The 19,971-nt window shown below is 37.9% G+C and overlaps 1 protein-coding gene across 1 annotated transcript; it reads left to right on the top strand.

The window, feature by feature from the left end:
- The first annotated feature begins 18,196 nt into the window (after window positions 1-18,196).
- On the top strand, window positions 18,197-19,111 carry OR52X1 (olfactory receptor family 52 subfamily X member 1). The gene has a single exon (NM_001391426.1). It carries the CDS (start codon window positions 18,197-18,199, stop codon window positions 19,109-19,111), a length of 915 nt encoding a protein of 304 aa, NP_001378355.1.
- The last annotated feature ends 860 nt before the right edge of the window (window positions 19,112-19,971 follow it).

Genomic DNA, 19,971 nt, shown 5'->3' with positions numbered 1-19,971 from the left:
ACTTTTCTATGACAATTTTTAATGGCTGACCTTTTGGTTTTGTGACTCAAGTTATTTACATGAACTTAATTTTGCTGTTAAGGAGAGACATGTAAATAAATTGATTTCAAATAATTAACCAATGACTTCTACATCTTTTGCCAGGTGATCATTATGCCTCCTTTGTCACATAGTAAATTTTTATATGTATAAGTTCTGTCTGGGCAGCCAATTGTTTCTATTTTTCTCTTCTGTTAATTTTGTGCCAATATCAAACAATTAAAAGTTCTACCTTTACAATATTTTTAATACACAACAGAACTATATTCTCTTATTACTTGTTTTCTTTAATTTTAAAGCCCTTTTCATGTGTTTATTTTCCAGATTAATCTTAGAATATCCATGTTGAGTTCTAAAACAGCAGTTTTTGTTAGGCTTGTGTTAAACTTGTAGATTAATTTTGAAAAAAAAGTTGACACCGTTATACTATCAAGTCTTCTCATTCACAGATGTGGATTCTCTCTGCTTTTGCTTAAGCCTTAAAAAAAATTTTCAGGGGGTCAGCCCTGTGGCCGAGTGGTTAAGTTCGCGTGCTCCACTTTGGCAACCCAGAGTTTGCCGGTTTAGATCCCAGGTGCTGAACTACACAACACTCATCAAGCCAAGGTATGGCGGCCTCCCACATAGAAGAACTAGAATGACTTATGACTAGGATATAAAACTATGTACTGGGGCTTTCGGGAGAAAAAAAAAAGAGGAAGATTGGCAATAGATGTTAGCTCAGGGACAATATTCCTGACAGCCCCCCGCCCCCCACCAAATTTTTTGCATTCATCCACTTTGATAAACTTGTGCCACTTTTAAACATTTTGTGAGTTTTTTCTGTATTACATCAATCATTTAATGGTTACTGGTAAAGTAAATATTGTGAATTTATTATTTGATATATTACAATTGTATTTGTTTTGTTATTTTTGTCTTGCGTATCATTCATTTTGCTAAACTATTGTCAATTCTTGAATTTTTCCCATTGATAGTTTTTTTTATTTTCTGGGTAGTGCAGAAAGTTGCTTGCAAACAATGCAATTTTACCTTTATACAAATATTAGTATATCTTAATTTTTGTTTCATATCTCAATGAAATGGTTGGAAATTCATGATCAATGTAAAATACGTATGATGGCAAACATCTTCAGTTTATTTGGTTGAATTTGGTTGAATTCAGGTAGAATTTACATTAAATATGACGTCTTTTAATAAATAGTTATATTCTTTCTTTTTATCAGATGTAATAATCTTTTTTTTGAAGTTGGTTTTTCTTCTGAGAATCTTCAATATAGAATTTATTATTCTAGACCTCTTGGTTTATCATTTACTCACTGACAATCTTAGAACTCAGCATCATTTCTCTTTTGTTTCCTAATCACTGACCTTAGGTCCTAAAAAAGTGAAGAGCCTGATAGAAGGGAGCTACTAAAGGTGAAGAATCAAACAAGGAAAGCCAACTATGGAAGTCAAAGATAAGGCATGTAATCAAATTCAGATCAGGACAATTACAGGAATACAAGACACATCCATCCACTCATCTCTCAGGATGCAGGTCATTGACTGGTTTACTTACTACTTCAGGAGGGCCTTGAAGAGGATCTCAGGCTGCAATGCTTTCTGTAGCTGCTTCTGCTTTCCTGGCTTCAGCTGCCTGTGTTCAGTCTTTTGTTGCTTGGACCAGATTCCTGTCCTTGCTTGCTGCTCCTGGAGTCTGGAGTTTTTGTACAAATCAGATCCCTGAGATGCCCGATCCTAGTGTGCTGCTCTCTAGGCCCTCCCTACTCTATCCCAAGCATCTGCCAGGGTCTTTTTCACATTACAGTGGGAATAGAACCCAAGTGCTCTTAGGGGTTAGCTACGTAATGTCTGGGAGTCCATTCAAATGTAGTCCTAGGGCAGCCCACTAAATGGACAGCTTTTCACTCCAGGATCTTCAGGGATTAATTCACCCTTGTCTGATGAATAGTGCCCTTCATTATAGGAAGATTTTGAAGTCTCCCTGTCTCAAAATGTATCTTTATTCCATATCCTTTTCAGAGATTGCCCTGTCTCATTCCTTCTTCATGAACGTTACGAGTAACCTCTTTATGTCATTTCCTCATCTTCACCTCCTATATTCTTCTTATCTCACTTCAATTTAATTTTCATTTCAACATCACATAGAAATTGCACTTGCCAATGACCTCAATTGCCAAAAATATTGATTCTATTTTAGAACTTAATCTTACCTGAACCCTCTGCAGCATTTTTCTGCGCTGATCAGTTCCTTTTTCTAGGACCGCTTGCCACTCTTGTCTTTCTTGACTTTGTATTTTTAGTTTTAATTAAACTGGAATAAAAGAATGGTGTTGAATTTACATTCAGATCAAATGCTCCTTAATGAGATATTCATTCTCCTATCATTCTATCTAAAGTAGCAATCCCAGACTTTATAATTCTCTGCTTTATTTATCTCCATGGCACATATCACAACACGCCATATTATAAAATCATTTATTTGTTTTTCTTTTCTTTTTCTCATGCTAAAATGTAAGCTGCCTAAGAGCCTACTTTTTCTCATTTTTGTTCACTCCTCTATCCCCAGCACCTAGACTAGTTCCTGACACTTAACCGGTGTTTGATGAATATTTGTCAAGTAGATGAATGAATATTGATGAGAGTGAGTTTGGGAGCAGTCTAGAGGAATTTCAGAATGATGCTGGTGTTGATATGCAGTGACTTTCTACTCTTTTCTGTTCAACGTTATTGTGTAGCTAGAAATTTTTAACAATAGAATCTCTATCAGTACTTTTTAAGCAACTAAGAGGTCAAGGGAAGTTTTTTAAAGCTAATTTCAGAAAATTAAAAATTAAAGCCCTGTTAGTAATAGCATATGGAGATAGAATATATCACATATGTTGATCAATGTGTGAAATTCATTTTTTGCCACAACCAAAGATATCTAACATTTCAGCAATTTTGTTAAATAGACTGTTAAGTTGGTTTGGTTTTGTAATATGATGCAAAGTGAGGTACAGCTTTCTAAATTAAGATGTACTGAGTCATAAATTGTTGTCAAGGTACAGGCAAAGAAAGTCACAGATTTATTGGAACATTAGGGACATTTGCTTCTTGACTGTAAAAGAGCATAGTCAGGGAAGTAAGCAGTTCTGATTGAACAGTAATTATTTACATTCTTAATTTTGGTAACAATAAATTTATATATTGAAAAAATGTGATGTCATAACCAGGAAGGATATGAGAATAACAATGTGTTGTTCAAGATACTGTGAAAAATTCTATGGAGAAAATTGGTAGAGATTTCCAAAGGAAGAACATTGGCAAGCATTTTTCAGGTAGGCTCATTCTCTACAGCTGAAATCACAAGGTACCTCAGAAAATCTATAAATATCTAAAATTACCTTCCCTAATAGAATATCAGTCTGCATTGGGGAAGTCTGTTCTCTGCGACAGTTTTCACCAATTAACTTGCCCAAAGGAAAGGTAAATGTACTCAATGGGTTTCTTCATGATGTTAGAGGAATTAAATGATAATGAGAATATAACGGGATGGAATTGTACTTGTTTTTAGATCACAAACAATGAATTGGTAATATGGTCTGAAGTGGACCCTAGATGACTGAATCATAAAAGGAATCTTGGTATGGTGTGCAAGATTATGGAACATTATGAGCCTGAAAAAGGAGACTTTAAAGAGGGGCGTATTGATGCTCATCAGAAAAACCCTCTTCTGAATTCTGAAGTGGACTAGAATCAACAAGTGGATACTCTAATCTACTTCCCGGAAGAGTCTTCTTGGGTGCCTGAGATGCGTGGTCATGAGGTTAGTCTAGTGATGCTATTATGGACAATAAGTAAGTCAGTCAGTCTAACCCACTGACTCCCTCTGAAGCTCAAAACTGTTCTGTTTCTCAACAGGGATTACCAGAGACTTAAGACCACTATGGGCCATTATCAGACTGACATGAAGCCTGAAAATGGATTTCGTTGGCTCCAGGAAGGTATTGATGGTTCCTGACTGGAAAAGGTACATATTCTGGATTTCAATTTGCATATTGGGTAATAGAAACAAAGGCTTCAAATATCATCAGAGGATTAGAACGGGGAAAATTTTAATTTGGACCCTCTATATCTACACATACCATGGGACCCATTTTGCTGCCTTAGATTCCAGAACCAAATTAAAAAAGGGATTAATCTATTATCTGGAGTGATTATTCCCAATTACCAAGGGGAAATTAGGTTGCTTCTATACAAAGGATGCAAGTAGACTATGTTGGGAACTCAGGGTATTCTCTGAAGTATTACTGCAGGTCAGATTCCCTGGAAGTAGACAATGAGACTGTCCAGAGTACAAGAAGTTTATTAAGGGTCAAAACCTGTGAAAAAGCGGGGGGAAGAAAGACTGAGAAAAAGGAGATGTCAACTGTGCTACAGGTGTGACAAAGCCTCAGTCAACCAACTTGGAGCTCTAGAGGGAAGAGTGCCCATCAGAATTTGATCCACATGAGACCAAAATGGCTCGGTATTATATCTTCACTTCATACTGTCACTGGATGGCAATTTCCCAGGGAAAGGAGTGACCTTGGGCTTTCTATAGCTAAGGGAGTCCCTCAGAGGTGACAGCTAGAGGATGTCTGCACTCCTACCAGTTCACAGAATGGCATTCCTTGAAGGGGGATCTGGGTGGTACATCTACATGTCTATCACACTTTGTGCTCTTAACTCAAATGGGAAGTTTTCAGTATTTCTCTTTTTTGATCTTGGTCCCTCAAATATGTTGTTTAAACTCTTGCCTGTGGGCCTTCAGAGATGTTTTTCTTTCCCCACAAAACCCTTATTATGTACATCTGGGTAACTTGGATTAGTCTTTTGCATCTCAGCCTAGGTATCACCTCTTCTGAGAAGGCTTCCCTGACTTCCTAAATCTTGTTTAGATGCCCTTCCTATGTATTACTGTGGTGCCATATACTTCCCTTTTTATCAGTTATTGGATGGAATTATAATCACCATTATGTTTCTCTTCTCCCCACTACTTTAAGTCTGTGAGAGCAGAAGCTGTGCCTATTTCATTCCTAGTATCTCTCAGGGTTGCTGGCTGATAATAGATTTTCAATAAATATTACATTGGAATCTTTTTTTTCTCTTTGCTGTTATGATATCACACTCTCCATATGCCATTATGTATATTAATATACACTAAAAATATTGGTGTTGAATCCAACTACTTTAATTAACTCTTTTTTTATTACAATAACTACTTCCGGTAAGATCTTTTTTTTAAAAAAATTTTTAAATTGCAGTAACATTGGACTATAACATTATACAGCTTTCAGATGTACATCGTAATATATTTTGAATTCTGTGTAGATTACATCGTGTTCACCACCAAAAAACTAATTATAGTCCATCCCCTCACATGTGAGCCCAATCACCCCTTTTGCCCTCCCCCCACTTCCCCTATGGTAACCACCAATCCAATCTTTTATTAATTCAATTTCAGTGGTCACATTTTCAGGGCCCTGAATTTTCTTTTTGTTTTTTTGTGTTTAATGCTTATACTGCCCAATGTTCTTTGCACAACTTTGTGTCTTCTCAGTCCATATTATTTTGTCGGATGATATCCATGACTCAGGTTTTGCCAATGGAAATCAAACAAAAATCATCATTTAAAATCTTTTTGGAGATGCATTTATATATTAATTTTGTTTCCACTTCCTTTCTCTTATAGAGGGGTGGACTTGTGTATTTGTTCCTTGAGGGGCCCAAAGTTGATTCGCGAGACTGGAAATCAGATACTAAAACTTGTACAAATATAGATGTTAAGGTCATTTTGAATAACAAATCCAGACTGGATGGTGAAGATTAAGCACATGGCACAAATCCTGAAAGAGAAAGGATCAGGCTGTTAGGAAAGCTAAGAGCACACAGCAGAGAAGGTGAGTATAATAATGTCTTGGAGGGGCTGGCCCCGTGGCCGAGTGGTTAAGTTCGCCCGCTCCGCTGCAGGCGGCCCAGTGTTTCGTTGGTTCGAATCCTGGGCGCAGACATGGCACTGCTCATCAAACCATGCTGAGGAGGCGTCCCACATGCCACAACTAGAAGGACCCACAACGAAGAATATACAACTATGTACTGGGGGTCTTTGGGGAGAAAAAGGAAAAAATAAAATCTTTAAAAAAAAATAATGTCTTGGAGTAATTTTAGAGATAGGGTACTACAGCCAACAGTGACCTTATAAAAAAAAATCTTATCCTATTGCCTTCCTGTATGAGTAGTATGGAAACAGAAAACTATTTTCCAAGGAAGCTTCTATTCCCAGATTTATGATACTCATACACTGAGTGATAGAATTCACATCCTACATATCCGTTTATAAAGAAAAATTTTAAATCCCTGCAGATTAAAGGGCATTTCCTTCGCCATATCACTCAGACTCAATAGTGTAAAACAAAAATTTGAAATTAAACTGGTTAAGGTTTTATGGCCGTGTGTCTTGATCCAAGTGCTCATGAGCACAAGAGTTATAGTCAATAGAAAACTGGGACTTTCTGCTTATGAAATAGTAATGGATAGATTCATGAGACTTCCTCGTACCAGAGCCTGCCCATCAGCAAGATATTAATGAATTTGATGCTATTTAATGAGATTTTTGCAAGCCATTTTATTCACAGGTTCAAAAAGCCCTACTGACATCTGAAGCTATGGTCTGCAGGCTGGTGCTGGATTCACATCAAAGTTTATCAAAGAAAAACATCGACTGAATTTTGCTGGGAGTAACCATTCCAAGTCTACTTACTAAAGTCCCTCAGTCAAGTGTTGGACTTTAGATTGGTGCCATGTTTATTATTGATAGAAGACATCAGTCTCACATACTTACCAAACTCTTATACATGATTTATGCTACTTTCTCAGACACCTGGTATTATAATTTGCCCTTCAAGCAAGGTCAAGCTTTGGATGCATTTCTACAGAGTCAGGAGGTTACAAACTTTTAAGCGAAATACAGATAATTCTTGCTCTGCCAGAGATGACTTAACTCCTTTCTCACTGATGATTATTTCTTTGTTACCTATCCTACAATAGTACAATGGTTCTATATGTTAGTGACTCATCCTCTGTTAAAGAGGTCTACTTAATAAACTATATTGAGGTCATCTGTGCACAGTAATGAGAAAACACTCTTATGCTAACTAGCATCTCCCTTGTTCCTTCTGGAGCCTCTGCTGTGGTCAGGTGTTTTTATTTGCAAGGTGAAAAGACTTGTCATCATAGACTGATTCCTCTTGGGTGTTACTATTACTGTACTTCTGTTTATTGAAATATTTGAATCTAAGGATAATGTCTTTCTCCAAATGATACGGCAATATGAGGAGTTCCTATGACACCAGTGGATTGATATATATAACATCGGAAAGCCAGAGGAAAGAATTTTCATGGATATTCTGATACGGCATTTATCCTAATATTACAAACTGATATTTCCCCATTTATTTGTTGAGAAAAATACCTGAAGAGGAGAACAAAATTGATGAATTTATGCTATGCTGGCAAAGTACTTTATAAGGCTACAATAGCTGACAGTGTGGTATTGGCCAAAGAATAAACAGAGACTAATGAAAAAGAAGAGGGAGATGAAAGATAAACCTACACATATAGGAATACATAATTTAAGACAAAGTTAAAACTACCAAGCCAATGGGGGAAAGGACAGTCTTTTAGCAAAGGTACTATGTCAATCGGCTGTCCACAGGGAAAAATGAATCTTGATCCCTAGCATACACAGAAAATTCATTTCAAGAATGAATGTGAAAGGTTAAAAACAATAAAGCCTTGAGATGATTCCAGAAGAATATATTCATGACCTCTGAGGTGACAAAAATTTCTTAAAAAGCACATAAAAAATGACTAAACATAGAGGAAATGATTAATAAACTAGATTATTTTTCAATTAAAAGCTTTTATTTCTCTTGTGTAAGTATTGAGGCATGGAGTTGCTGGGTTCTATAGTAACTGTATGTTTAATTTTATTAAAAACTTTTGCTAAATTGTCTTTCAAAGTGGTTGTAGCATTCTATATTCTCATCAGCAATATATGAGAGTTCCAGTTGCTCTGTGTCTTCATCAGCACTTGGTATTGTCAGTCTTTAATTTTAGTCATTCTAATATGTCTGTTATTCTAAGTCATGTTTAATTTGCATTTCTTTGATGACTAATGATATGCAACGTCTTTTCACAATGCTTTTGGGCTGTTGGAAATTCATAAATCTTCCTTTGAGAAGTATCTGTTCAAATATTTTTACTGTTTTAAATTGCGTTGTTTGTCTTATTGTTTTGTAAAAGTTATTTATATAATCTGGATTCAAGTTCTTTCTCAGACATGTTCAGTACAAATATTTTCACCCAGTTTTTGGCTTGGTCTTCTGAAAAGCAGATTTTAAAATTTTGGTGAACTCTAATGTATCAATTTTTATTTATTTTTTAAACATTTTTTTTACAAGTTATTTTTTTATTTAAGATTGGCACCTGAGCTAATATCTGTTGCCAATCTTTTTCTTTTCTTCTTCTTCTTCTCCCCAAAGCCCCTGAGTACGTAGTTGTATATTCTAGTAGGTCCCTCTAGTTGTGCTATGTGGGACGCTACCTCAGCAAGGCCTGATGAGGGGTGTCATGTCTGCGCCCAGGATCCAAACCAGCAAAACCCTGGGCCACCAAAGCCGAGTACTCAAACTTAACCACTAGGCCACAGGGCCGGCCCCTCAATTTTTATTTTATGGTTCATACTTTTTGTGTCCTATTGAAGAATCTTTTCCTATCCTAAGATTGGAAAGATTTTATTCTACTTTTTTCTAGAAAATTTGTGGGTTTAGCTCCTACATTAGGTCTAAGATTGTTGAAAGAGGTCACTGAGAGGATGACTCATAAGCTAGACCCTGACGATCAGAGGTTCCTCACCCCCTTCCCTGTCCTTGGAATGTATGTTCCACCCACCATTCCCACAGCTGGAACTGTTTTCAAGGATGAAGACCTTGAGAGAGCAATGTGTTGTTGACACCATCTAGTGCAATAGCTAGCTCATATGTGACTGAACCCAGTTGAGGCTCTATATAAACTGTTAAGATTCTATTGGGCTGTGGCCAGTGATCTACTCATCTTGTGGCCACCCAAGAAAAGACTTGTAAGTTCGTTCCCTTGCTTATTAAAAGTACCACTCACTAATCTGGAGCAGCCTGCCTCTTTCTTTGGTCTCTCCTTGCCATCCGTGTATGGGGGTCAGTTTGTGAACCAACAAAGATCCATTTCAAGTTAAGTTTTGTAGATGTAAGGTAAGGGTTGAATTTTATGTTTTTGTGTGATATGCAGTTATTTCAGTACCCCTTACTGAAAAGTTTATCCTTTTCCCATTGCATTATGTTGACACTTTAGTAAAAGAATCAATTGACCATATATGTGTGCATTCTGAGCTCTCTTTTCTGTTTCATTGATCTATATGTCTATACTTATGCCAATATTGCAGTGTCTTGATATTGTAGATTTATAATGTCTTGAAATAAGATAATGAAAGTCTTCCAACTTTGATAATTTCCAAATCATTTCCAAGATTGTTTTTGTTCTTTTGGGTCTTTGTATTTCATATAAGCTTGAGAATTAGCTCTTCAAGTTTTACAAACAAATAAGCCTGCCAGGATTTTGATGGGAACTGAGTCAAGTTTATAGATCAATTTGTGGATACAGCTCAATAATATTGAGTTTTCCAATACATGAACACATTTCTGTCTATTAATTTAAATACTCTTTAATTTCTCTCAACAGTGCTTTCTAATTTTCACTGTAGGGACTCAGATATATTTTATCAAATTTATCCCTAATTATTTTATATATTTTGAGGCCAATGTATACAATAACTTTATAAATTTAATTTTCCAGTGTTTTCATGGCTAGTATGTAGAAATGCCAAAAATCAATTTTGTATTTGCTTTGTATCTTGTGACCCTACTAAATTCACTTACTAGTACAGATCTTAGGCTTTTCTACATATAGTCATGTTGTCTGCAAGTGATAACCATTTTACTCTTTTTTTCCCAATCTGTAAGATTTGATTACTTATTTTTTAAATATTGTTTTATTGAGGTTGTATTGGTTTATAACATTGTGTACATTTCAGGTGTACATTATTATATCTCAGTTTCTGTATAGACTGCATCGTGTTCACCCCCACCAAACTAGACTAGTTTTTATCTGTCACCATACATAAGTGCCCTCTTACCCCTTTTGCCCTCCCTGACCCTCTTCCCCTCTGATAACCACTAATCTGTTATCCTTATCTATGTGTTCATCTTCCACATATGAGTGAAATCATATGATATTTTTCTTTTGCTGCGTGGCTATTTTTGCTTGGCGTAATACCCTCAAGGTCCATCCATGTTGTCGCAAATGGCAGTATTTTATCTTTTTTTTATGGCCGAGTGGTATTCCATTGTATACACATACCACATCTTCTTTATGCATTCATTTGTTGATGGGCACCTGGATTGCTTCCACATCTTGGCTATTGTGAATAATGCAGCGATGAACACAGGGGTACATATATCTTTTTGAATTATTGATTTCATATTCTTTGGATAAATACCCAGTAGTGCAATAGCTGGATCATATGGTAGTTCTATTCTTAATTTTTTGAGGAATCTCCATACTGGCTCCACAGTGGCTGCATGAGTTTGCATTCCCGCAGGCAGTGTCTGAGGGTTCCCTTTTCTCCACATCCTCTCCAAAGGCTGTTACTTATCTCTTCTTAATTATAGCCATTCTGATGGGTGTGAGGTGATATTTCACTGCAGTTTTAATTTGCATTGCCCTAACAATTAGTGATGTTGGACATCCTTTCATGTGCTTGTTAGCTAGCTGTATATTTTCTTTGGAAAAATGTCTGTTCATATCCTCTGTCCATTTTTTGATTGGAGCATTCATTTTTTTGTGGTTGAGTTGCATGAGTTCTTTAGACATTTTGGAAATTAACCCCTTGTCAGATATATGATTTGCAAATATTTTCTCCCAGTTGGTGGGTTGTCTTTTCATTTTTTTGATGGTTTCCTTTGCTTTGCAGAAGCTTTTTAGGCTGGCGTAGTCCCATTTGTTTATTTTTTCCTTTGTTTCCCTTGCCTGAGTAGACAGGGTATTTGAAAACATACTGCTAAGACTGATGTCAAAGAGTGTACTGCCTATCTTTGCCTCTATGAGTTTTATGGTTTCAGGTCTTACATTCAAGTCTTTAATCCATTTTGAGTTAATATTTGTGTATAGTGTAAGATAATGGTCTACTTTCATTCTTTTGCAAGTGGCTGTCCAGTTTTCTCAATACCATTGTTGAAGAGACTTTTCTTTTTCTATTATACGTCCTTGGCTCCTTTGTTGAAGGTTAGCTGTCTGTTGATGTATGGTTTTTTTTCTGGGCTCTCGATTCTTTCCCATTGATCTGTATGTCTGTTTTGCTGCCAGTACGATGCTGTTGTGATTACTATAGCTTTGTAGCATATTTTGAAACCAGGAGTGTGGTACCTCCAGCTTTGTTCTTTTTTCTCAGGGTTGCTTTGGTTATTCAGAGTATTTTGTTGTTCTATATAAATTTTTGGATTCTCTATTCTAATTCCATGAAGAATGTCATTGGGATTCTGATTGGGATTGCACTGAATATGTAGATTTCTTTAGGTAATATGGACATTTTAACAATGTTTTTTCCTCCAATCCATGAACATAAAATATCTCTCCATTTCCTTATGTCTTCCTCGATTTCTTTCAATAAAGTCTTATAGTTTTCAATGTATAGGGCTTTCACATCCTTGGTTAAATTACTCATAGGTATTTTGTTTTTTTTGTAGTGATTATAAATGGGATGGTATTCTTAACTTCTCTTTCTGCTACTTCTTTGTTAGGGTATAGAAATGCAACTGATTTTTGTATGTTGATTTTGTACCCTGCAACTTTAATATATACATTGATTATTTCTAATAGTATTTTTTGTGGATTCTTTACAGTTTTCTATATATAGAATCATATCATCCACAAATAGTGACCTTTTACTTCTTCCTTTCCAATTTGGATCCCTTTTATTTCTTTTTCTTGCCAAATTGCTCTGGCTAAAGATTCCAGTACCATGTTGAATAAAAGTGCAGAGAGTGGGCATCCTTGTCTTGTCCTTGTTCTCAGAGAAATGGCTTTCAGTTTTTCACCATTGAATATGATGTTGGCCGTGGGTTTGTCATATATGGCCTTTATTATGTTGAGGTACTTTTCTTCTATACCCGTTTTATCAAGAATTTTTATCATAAATGGATGTTGGATCTTGTCAAATGCTTTTTCTGCATCTATTAAGATGAGCAAGTAATTCTTATTCTTCATTTTGTTAATGTGGAGTATCACATTGATTGATCTGTAGATGTTGAACTCATCCCTGAAATAAATCCCACTTGATCATGGTGTATGATCCTTTTAACGTATTATTGTATGTAATTTGCTAATATTTTGTTGAAGATTTTTGCATCTACATTCCTTGGCAATATTGGCCTGTAATTTTTCCTTTCTGTTTTGTCCTTTTCTGGTTTTGGTATCAGACTAATTTTGGACTCATTTTATTTTTTGTCTTATTTCAGTGGTTAGGACCTCAAGTACAATGCTGAGTAAAAGTGGTGAGAGTGAGTATGTTTGCCTAATCCTGATTTTAAGGGGGAAAGTCTTCAGTCTTTTACCATTACGTGTAATGTGACTATAGGTTTTATGTAGATGGTCTTTATTACGTTTGAGAAGTTCCCTATTATCTCCAGTATACTGAAAGATTTTTTAAGAATTATTTTTGTGAATCAACGTTAATTTTTGCACAATGCTTTTTTCTTATTCTTGTCTCTATTGAGATGGTGATATGTATTTTTTTATCTTTAATTTTGTTAAATTGATGAATTATATTAATTTTTGGATGATGTTATCTTACATTCTTGGGTAAGCTCTGCCTCCTCATGATATTTTATCCTTTTATATATTGTTGGATTTGATTTACTAATCATTTGTTAGAGATTTTTATCTCTCTGTTCATGAGTGATATTGGGTGGATTTTCTTATCCTGTAATGTCTTTATCTTTTTTTGTTATCAGGTTAATACTGACCTCTTAAAATGTGTTGGGAAACGTTCCCTCTTCTACTTTCTAGAAGTTTGCATAAGATTGTTATTGTTTCTTTCTTAAATGTTTGATAGAATTTGCTAGTGAAGACTTGGTCCAGTTTCTTCCTTTCTACGCCATTGCCTCTGCTCTCTTCCAGGATTTCACCAAGTCTTACCTGCTGTAATATCATATCCTTCTTCCTATGCCCAGAATACTATGAAAGAAATCTATTAAAGCACTAATCTATTAATATCACTGCCCTGCTTAAACAACTTGCTTATTCATTGTGTTGTCTTCCTTGATCTCTTATTAACATTTAGTGCTGTTTGCAGAGCACTGAAGGCCGGTCACAGTCTGGGTTCAACCTTCGACTCAGACCTCATCCCTTTCCTCTGCTTCCTCAACATTGATCTCTTCGCTGTTCAACAAGAATTCCATACTTTATGGGTTTTGGTGTTTTTTTTTTTAACGCTAATGAGTCATTCTGGAATATTCTATTCCCACTCTTCAACTTTCTAAAGTTGCCTCATTTGTGAAACCTCCTCTGATCCTCACAGGTATAATTAGATACTCTCTCTCCAAGGTGTTTCCATCTCTCCAAAGTGTGCCCACAGATCTTTACATGTACCCCTGCTTTGTCTTTGGTGGTGCTTTGCCTTAGCAAAGATGTGCATCTTTCTCTTGACCCTGTTTAAAAATCTGTATTTCTTTAGACAACCTTAAGAGAAACTCAGGAAATACTTGTTTGATATAAATTATTGTTCCAAAGCTTCTTGATGGTTTTTGGAGCTTCACACTTGTCCCAATCTCTTCATGTTTTATACAATTTCTGACTTTAGGTGAGAGTTTGAGAGTTTCAGTCAGGTAGTCCACATTCACACTAATCTAGTGTCCCACTTCTAATACTCTTCTTTATTTTCTGGGCCTAAGTTCCTGTTCCAGTTACCAGTCCAGCCTCTCAATTCCTCATGGACTGACCTCTGTATTGCTTTTGCTCCTTGTCCTCCCTACTCCTCCCTCCTCCACTGGGGTTTTGGCTGGTGTTTTCTACCTCGTAATACCTGTATCCTGCAGTTTCAGAGATATCCTAGCATCATCTTAAGCTCACTGTTACCCTGCTTAGCTTCTCTCTTAGAAAACTGAGTTCCTTGTGTTAGCATTCCTAATCTTGGCTCTACCTGAAATGACACCTATGTCTTCTTCTTCCCTCTGGAACTGGGTCAGCACCCTTAGAACCTGGTTCTCTTAAATGGATGACCTGATTCTGGGTACTAACCATTCTCGATCAACCTTGTGCTATTCCTTTCCAATATAGCCTGTGTTGACCTCTGTCTTTTTGATAAGGGATTATCATTCTGAAGACACACTGTTTGGCTGGGTTCTGAACTATAAATTTGCGTATGTTTGCTGTTTTTCCTTTGGCTTTATAAAACAAATCATTTTTTCCCACAGGGAGTTTATTCCTGGATTTGAAGAATCCGTGAAGAATCATGAATGACACCATGTGTTCTCCTGTGTAAGCTGTACACACCTAATTTCTCTGATACCTCTCAATCCAATGTAATATCCAGATCCTTTATGTTCTTGAATATCTTCCCATAGATTAATTTGGCACCATTTTTAGGAGTGATTTTGGTGGCTGAGATGAGAGTCAAATGTAGAGAACTTGATTAAGAAGGGGCAAAGCTGTGAGTTATTTCACTAAGGTGAGATAACATATGGATAGCAATACCTACAGGACTTGGCCTACCCTTGCATCTCACATTTTGGGTTCAAGCACAGGAGACATTTGCCATTTTCTCCAGCCTTATTTCCTGGCTAGGTTCCTTCTTCTCATAAACATTCCCACCTATTAATCATTCTTCCTCTCATGGTTCCACCTATGTCACAGGAGGTCATCTAGGTAATATTGTATGCTGGTCCTGATGTTGCCCCTTCCCATAACTCTGCCTTCTTCCTTACCCTCTCTAGATCAGATCTCGCTTGGTCATCAAACCAGGTGGTCCCATTTCCTGTGACAGGCAGCCTTTCCTTGCTTCCAGCTGCAGGGCCTTTGCCCCCTCTTGGCAAGGCACCCTGAAGTATGCTGTTCAAAGTATTCCCTTCTGGGGCTGTTCCCTGAGGCTCCAATAAGAGGAAAAGACCTTGTTAGACCTTTGTTTGAAGAGAAGGCAGAAGTACTAATTGGTGTTTGAGTGGTGGGAGCTTCACTTTGGAGCTGTACAGGCAATGCCTGAAAAGGTGCCCATTAAATATCCTGTTCTTGGGACTTCATTGTTAGCTTAACTTCTTGTCTCACTGTAGGCCAATAAGTGCAGCTCTTTGGTGAGTAATGGCCAAAGGTAGGCTCAAGGAAGAGAGGTTCATACAGGCTCCATCACAAATTAACTTTTTCCTGACCTCTCCAGATCTGGATAATCTGATAGACTGTCTGGATGGAAATGTGCAGTCTTGATATCACTGGGGAAAATCAGAAATACTGCCAATACTGTGTACATTGTCACAGTTCTATCTGGACCTTTCTTGTTATATAGATACAAGCAAGGGAGGGATCAGATGTGTGAGAATTCCTTCTTCCAAAGCAGGCAAACATCCTCCTATCCCTGACTCAACAAGAAGCTATTTGTAAATCTTCTCCTCTTTGAAGCCCACAGGGTGAGTCACAGGGAAACATTTACTGTGGTGCCTGCATCTGTGTCCTAGATTCCTCTGGTTCCAGGACCATTTACTTCCCTTTACCTACTTCCCTGGTGGAGGGAGAGGAACTGAACTTACTGGGTCAGACTTTTCGTTGAGTCACAAGGTTGTTTGCAGGGTCCTGAGGGGATAGTTGGGGTATCAGATGTAATTATTTCTTACATTGTTCTGAAGACATTGTTGTGTTCCACAAGGTGGGCTGAGGTTTAAGGAAAGGCAGCTTTAAGGATAATTTGAAGCAAATGCTCTGGTGATCAGAGCCACATTCTTGACACCCTCCTCCCACACAGCACCATACCCTGGGGGTGCTGAGGGCAAAAATGTGTGATTGGGAGGGAAGAAGGAGCAATATAGGGGAGGATATAATATTTTTGACTCGGTTGCTCCAGGTTTACTACTACACAACACCCACCCATGGGATGAATCTATCATCTTTTTTCCAATCAAATGCATTGTCTCTGAATATCTAAAGATTCTGTTGTCATTAATCAGATTCTTCCTAATGCATCATTTATTTCTTATAATTCATGGAAAATAATAACATTATTATTTTCAGCATTTGACAAAGAACTTTTGCATATTATATCTCATTGGTTTCTCACAAAGATCCTGTGAGGTAAGTTTGGATATACTCATTTCACATGTGAGAAAACAAAGGCTTGAAAATGGTTAGATGCTTTGCTTAAAGTCACACAGCTGACATATGGAAATATTACCTTGAATCAGGATATTGACTTCTGATCCAGAGTTTGTTCCATGACACCAGAACTATAGGTGCACTCAAATTTCCCATCCTCCAAGCCCTCATACCTTTTGCTGTCATTATGTAGTCTCCTTTGCCTCTGTGGTTGAAGATATAGGCAATAATTACATCATTTCTCTTGGCCAGAAAAGTAAAATGGCCAAGAAGGTCATTTTAAAGCTGTGCTTCTTTCTTGGACTATCTTCCTGGGCCAACTTCTGCTCCTTTTCCTCATGCTTAGAGGTCTCTCCTTGCTGTTGAAACTGTGAGATCAGTCCAGGTGCTTTTTTTCTACCTGGAATGCATATCACTTCTCTTATGCTCCAAAGCCCTTACAGACCCTAAGCCCAGGTCTCTGTGTGTCCTTGTTTTTTTCACATGAGATGATTGTGGTACTATAGGCATTGCGGGGTGTTGGGGAGACAAGTAATCCCTAAATCATTCTTTATCTGCCCTGCTATTTGATTCCTCTCCTGCCCACCGTCGGCCACAGGGCCCTGGATGTTCTTCCTTGGCCCTGCAGCAGTCACTGCTAACACAGAGACAGAGTGATGGCTTCCTAGCACAGGGCTCAGTGATGTGAGCTCTTGCCTGATTCTGTCACTAAATAGATCTGGGACCTGGACCATTTACTTCTTTCTAGACCTTAGTTTTCTAGCCTACAAAATGATAGTTTGGGTATAGTACATGTTGGGGAATCTGTATAATTTTGTATACTTCATGGGATTACATGAAAAATGGAATTGGAGGGAATATTTGCCCATATTCTCTCCTGTTCTCAGTTATGTGGCTCTGATATAGAATTCTTTGGCTTTCAAATGAATGTTATTATCATGAACTTCTGTTTACTCCAGGTTATCACAACTCTGAACTTTGTGTCTACCCCTATACAACACCACCTTGAAGGAGAGGGAGATACAGGAGGCAGTGAAATCAGATCTCCATTGAGATATCTGGGAGAGAAACAAGATATGCTTTTGAATAATCCAAGGAAGAACCTGATCAATATTGAGTCATCACAGACCATTTATTCTGTAACCTGGCAGTCAACCGAAGTTTAGAGTAGTCTACTGAAGTTTGGAAAATCTCTCTAAATTAAGAGATTGTCCAGATTTTAGGATTTTTGGCAGTTTCAGATGTCTGTTAGTGGTATAAGACTAGGGAACCATGTGAGGCCAATGATGATTAAATCAAGCACCAGGATTTAGAACTTGGGTATATGAGCATGATGTGAAGGATTTTTATTTAACAGCAGTTCCTGGGCATCTATTTAAATCTGGTTATGTGAATTGCTCTAGGTCACAGGTATAGTAGGATGTCTAATTCTGGGACCTGGTTTCTGATCTTGCCCAGTGCATTTCCCATGGACCAAGCTGACTGGTGTCTTCTGTATTTGAAGATCTTGCAGAAATATTGACTAAACTGAAAATTATTTCTTACTGTTTTCTGAGAACTATGGGGGAAATGTGACGGATATGGTGTGTCAGTGAGACCATATATTCTGAGCTCCCAACCTCCACATCATTGAATGTAACTTGCCTCCCTTTCTTTGCAGTGACACTTCACTCTTCTAAATGAAATGATCACCACGATTCTTTCCAATAATTCACAACTCTTCCCACATATTTTCTTTTTGACTGGCATCCCAGGACTGAGTGCTGCCCACATTTGGATTTCACTTCCTTTTTGCTTCATGTTCTTCCTGGCAGTGACTGGGAATAGTGTCCTGCTTTTTCTCATCTGGACAGAACAAAGCCTTCACCAGCCTATGTTTTTCTTTCTTGCCATGCTCTCCTTTGTTGACTTGGTTCTCTCCACTCTGCTCAAGATGCTGGCCATTTTCTGGTTTGGCATCACAGCCAACAGCTCCCACTCTTTTCTTTTCCAGATGTTCTTCATCCATGCATTCTCTGCCATGGAGTCAGGAGTGCTGGTGGCCATGGCCCTGGACCGCTTTGTGGCCATTTGTAACCCACTGCGTTATGGAATCATTCTTACTCCCATTGTTGTTGCTAAGATTGGAGGCCTGGTGGTGCTGCGAGGTGTGGGGTTGGCCATCTCCTTTCCAAGCCTGGCCCATCGGCTGCCCTACTGTGACTCCCACATGATTGCCTATACCTACTGTGAGCATATGGCAGTGGTGAAACTGGCCTGTGGGGCCACCACCATGGATAACCTCTATGCCTTTGCTGTGGCAATCTTTCTTGGTGTAGGGGATGTGTCCTTTATTGCTTACTCCTATGGGCAGATTGTGAGGACTATGATTCATTTCCTTTCACCTGAGGCATGTGCTAAAGTAGGCAGCACCTGCACGGCTCATATCTGTGTCATCCTCTTCTTCTATGGACCAGGATTTCTTTCTGTAGCCATGCAGCACTTTGGCCCACACACAGCCTCTGCTGCCAAGGTCATCCTTGCCAATCTCTACTTGCTCTTTCCCCCCGCACTGGACCCCATTGTCTATGGGATTAAGACAAAGCAGATCCGGGAGTGACTGTTTAAAATTCTAAGCCCCAAGCAGATCCATCCTACCTGAGTATAGTTCTCATCGGCTAGACTTCAGGGGCCAGGGTGACCCTCCCCTGTGAGGTAGGAGCCCCACAGCCCAGGTCATTTACCTAGTGGGGACAGTGAAGAGAAAGCAAATGAAGTTATCCAGGAAGCACCTGGAAGTTGGTAAATCTCTTCTGAGGCGTATAGTGTTTAGATATTGGGATGGAAAACTGAGACGTGCTGGGGTATCACAACTGATCAATTAGAAAGTAATTTTTTTGAATCCTTTTTCTTCTAAAAGTTTATGATTTACTTGTGTTGACAAGATAAATGCATCAGGCAATTAAGAAACAATTAGGACCTTGACAGACCTTGATCAGGTGACTGAGGAGTGCAGGAAGAGATGAACTGGGTGCATATTTTAAACACATGAAAACATGCACCACTTCCCACCACCATGACCCTGACACAGAAAGTCTGTGGGAGCAGACAGGCCCCTCTATCAGAAAAACTTTGTCATCACAGAAACAAAGGTAGCAAACTACAGTGATACTTTAGAGTTTCAAGTTTATGAGAGAAACTCTAAAATATTCATGTTCCATCTGACTCCAAAATTGCAGGTAAGCTTGATTTCTTTATTCCATGTATTTTTCAGCCTGTTTTTGAGGTGGATGACTCTCTATCATGCCCATAGTGTTATGTACTTGTAACCTCTGAAAGTAATGCTAATTCTTCTTTTATTTCTTCATTTTTAGTCTCAAGTGCAAAGACTTGAGTTAAAATTTATTGCACATAATAATTATCATTCTAATTCTTGTTTTGTTTGTTTATTTTCTGTCTTCATTCCTAACTCTTTTGCCC

This window comes from Equus caballus, chromosome 7 (genome assembly GCF_041296265.1).
Source record: "Equus caballus isolate H_3958 breed thoroughbred chromosome 7, TB-T2T, whole genome shotgun sequence".
Taxonomy (NCBI): domain Eukaryota; kingdom Metazoa; phylum Chordata; class Mammalia; order Perissodactyla; family Equidae; genus Equus; species Equus caballus.
The sequence above is the reverse complement of the archived record's forward strand: the minus strand, read 5'-3'. Positions and strand labels throughout refer to the sequence as shown.

Coding starts and splice junctions, on each gene's coding strand:
- OR52X1 (NM_001391426.1), top strand. CDS start 18,197: ATGATCACCACGATTCTTTCCAATAATTCACAACTCTTCCCACATATT.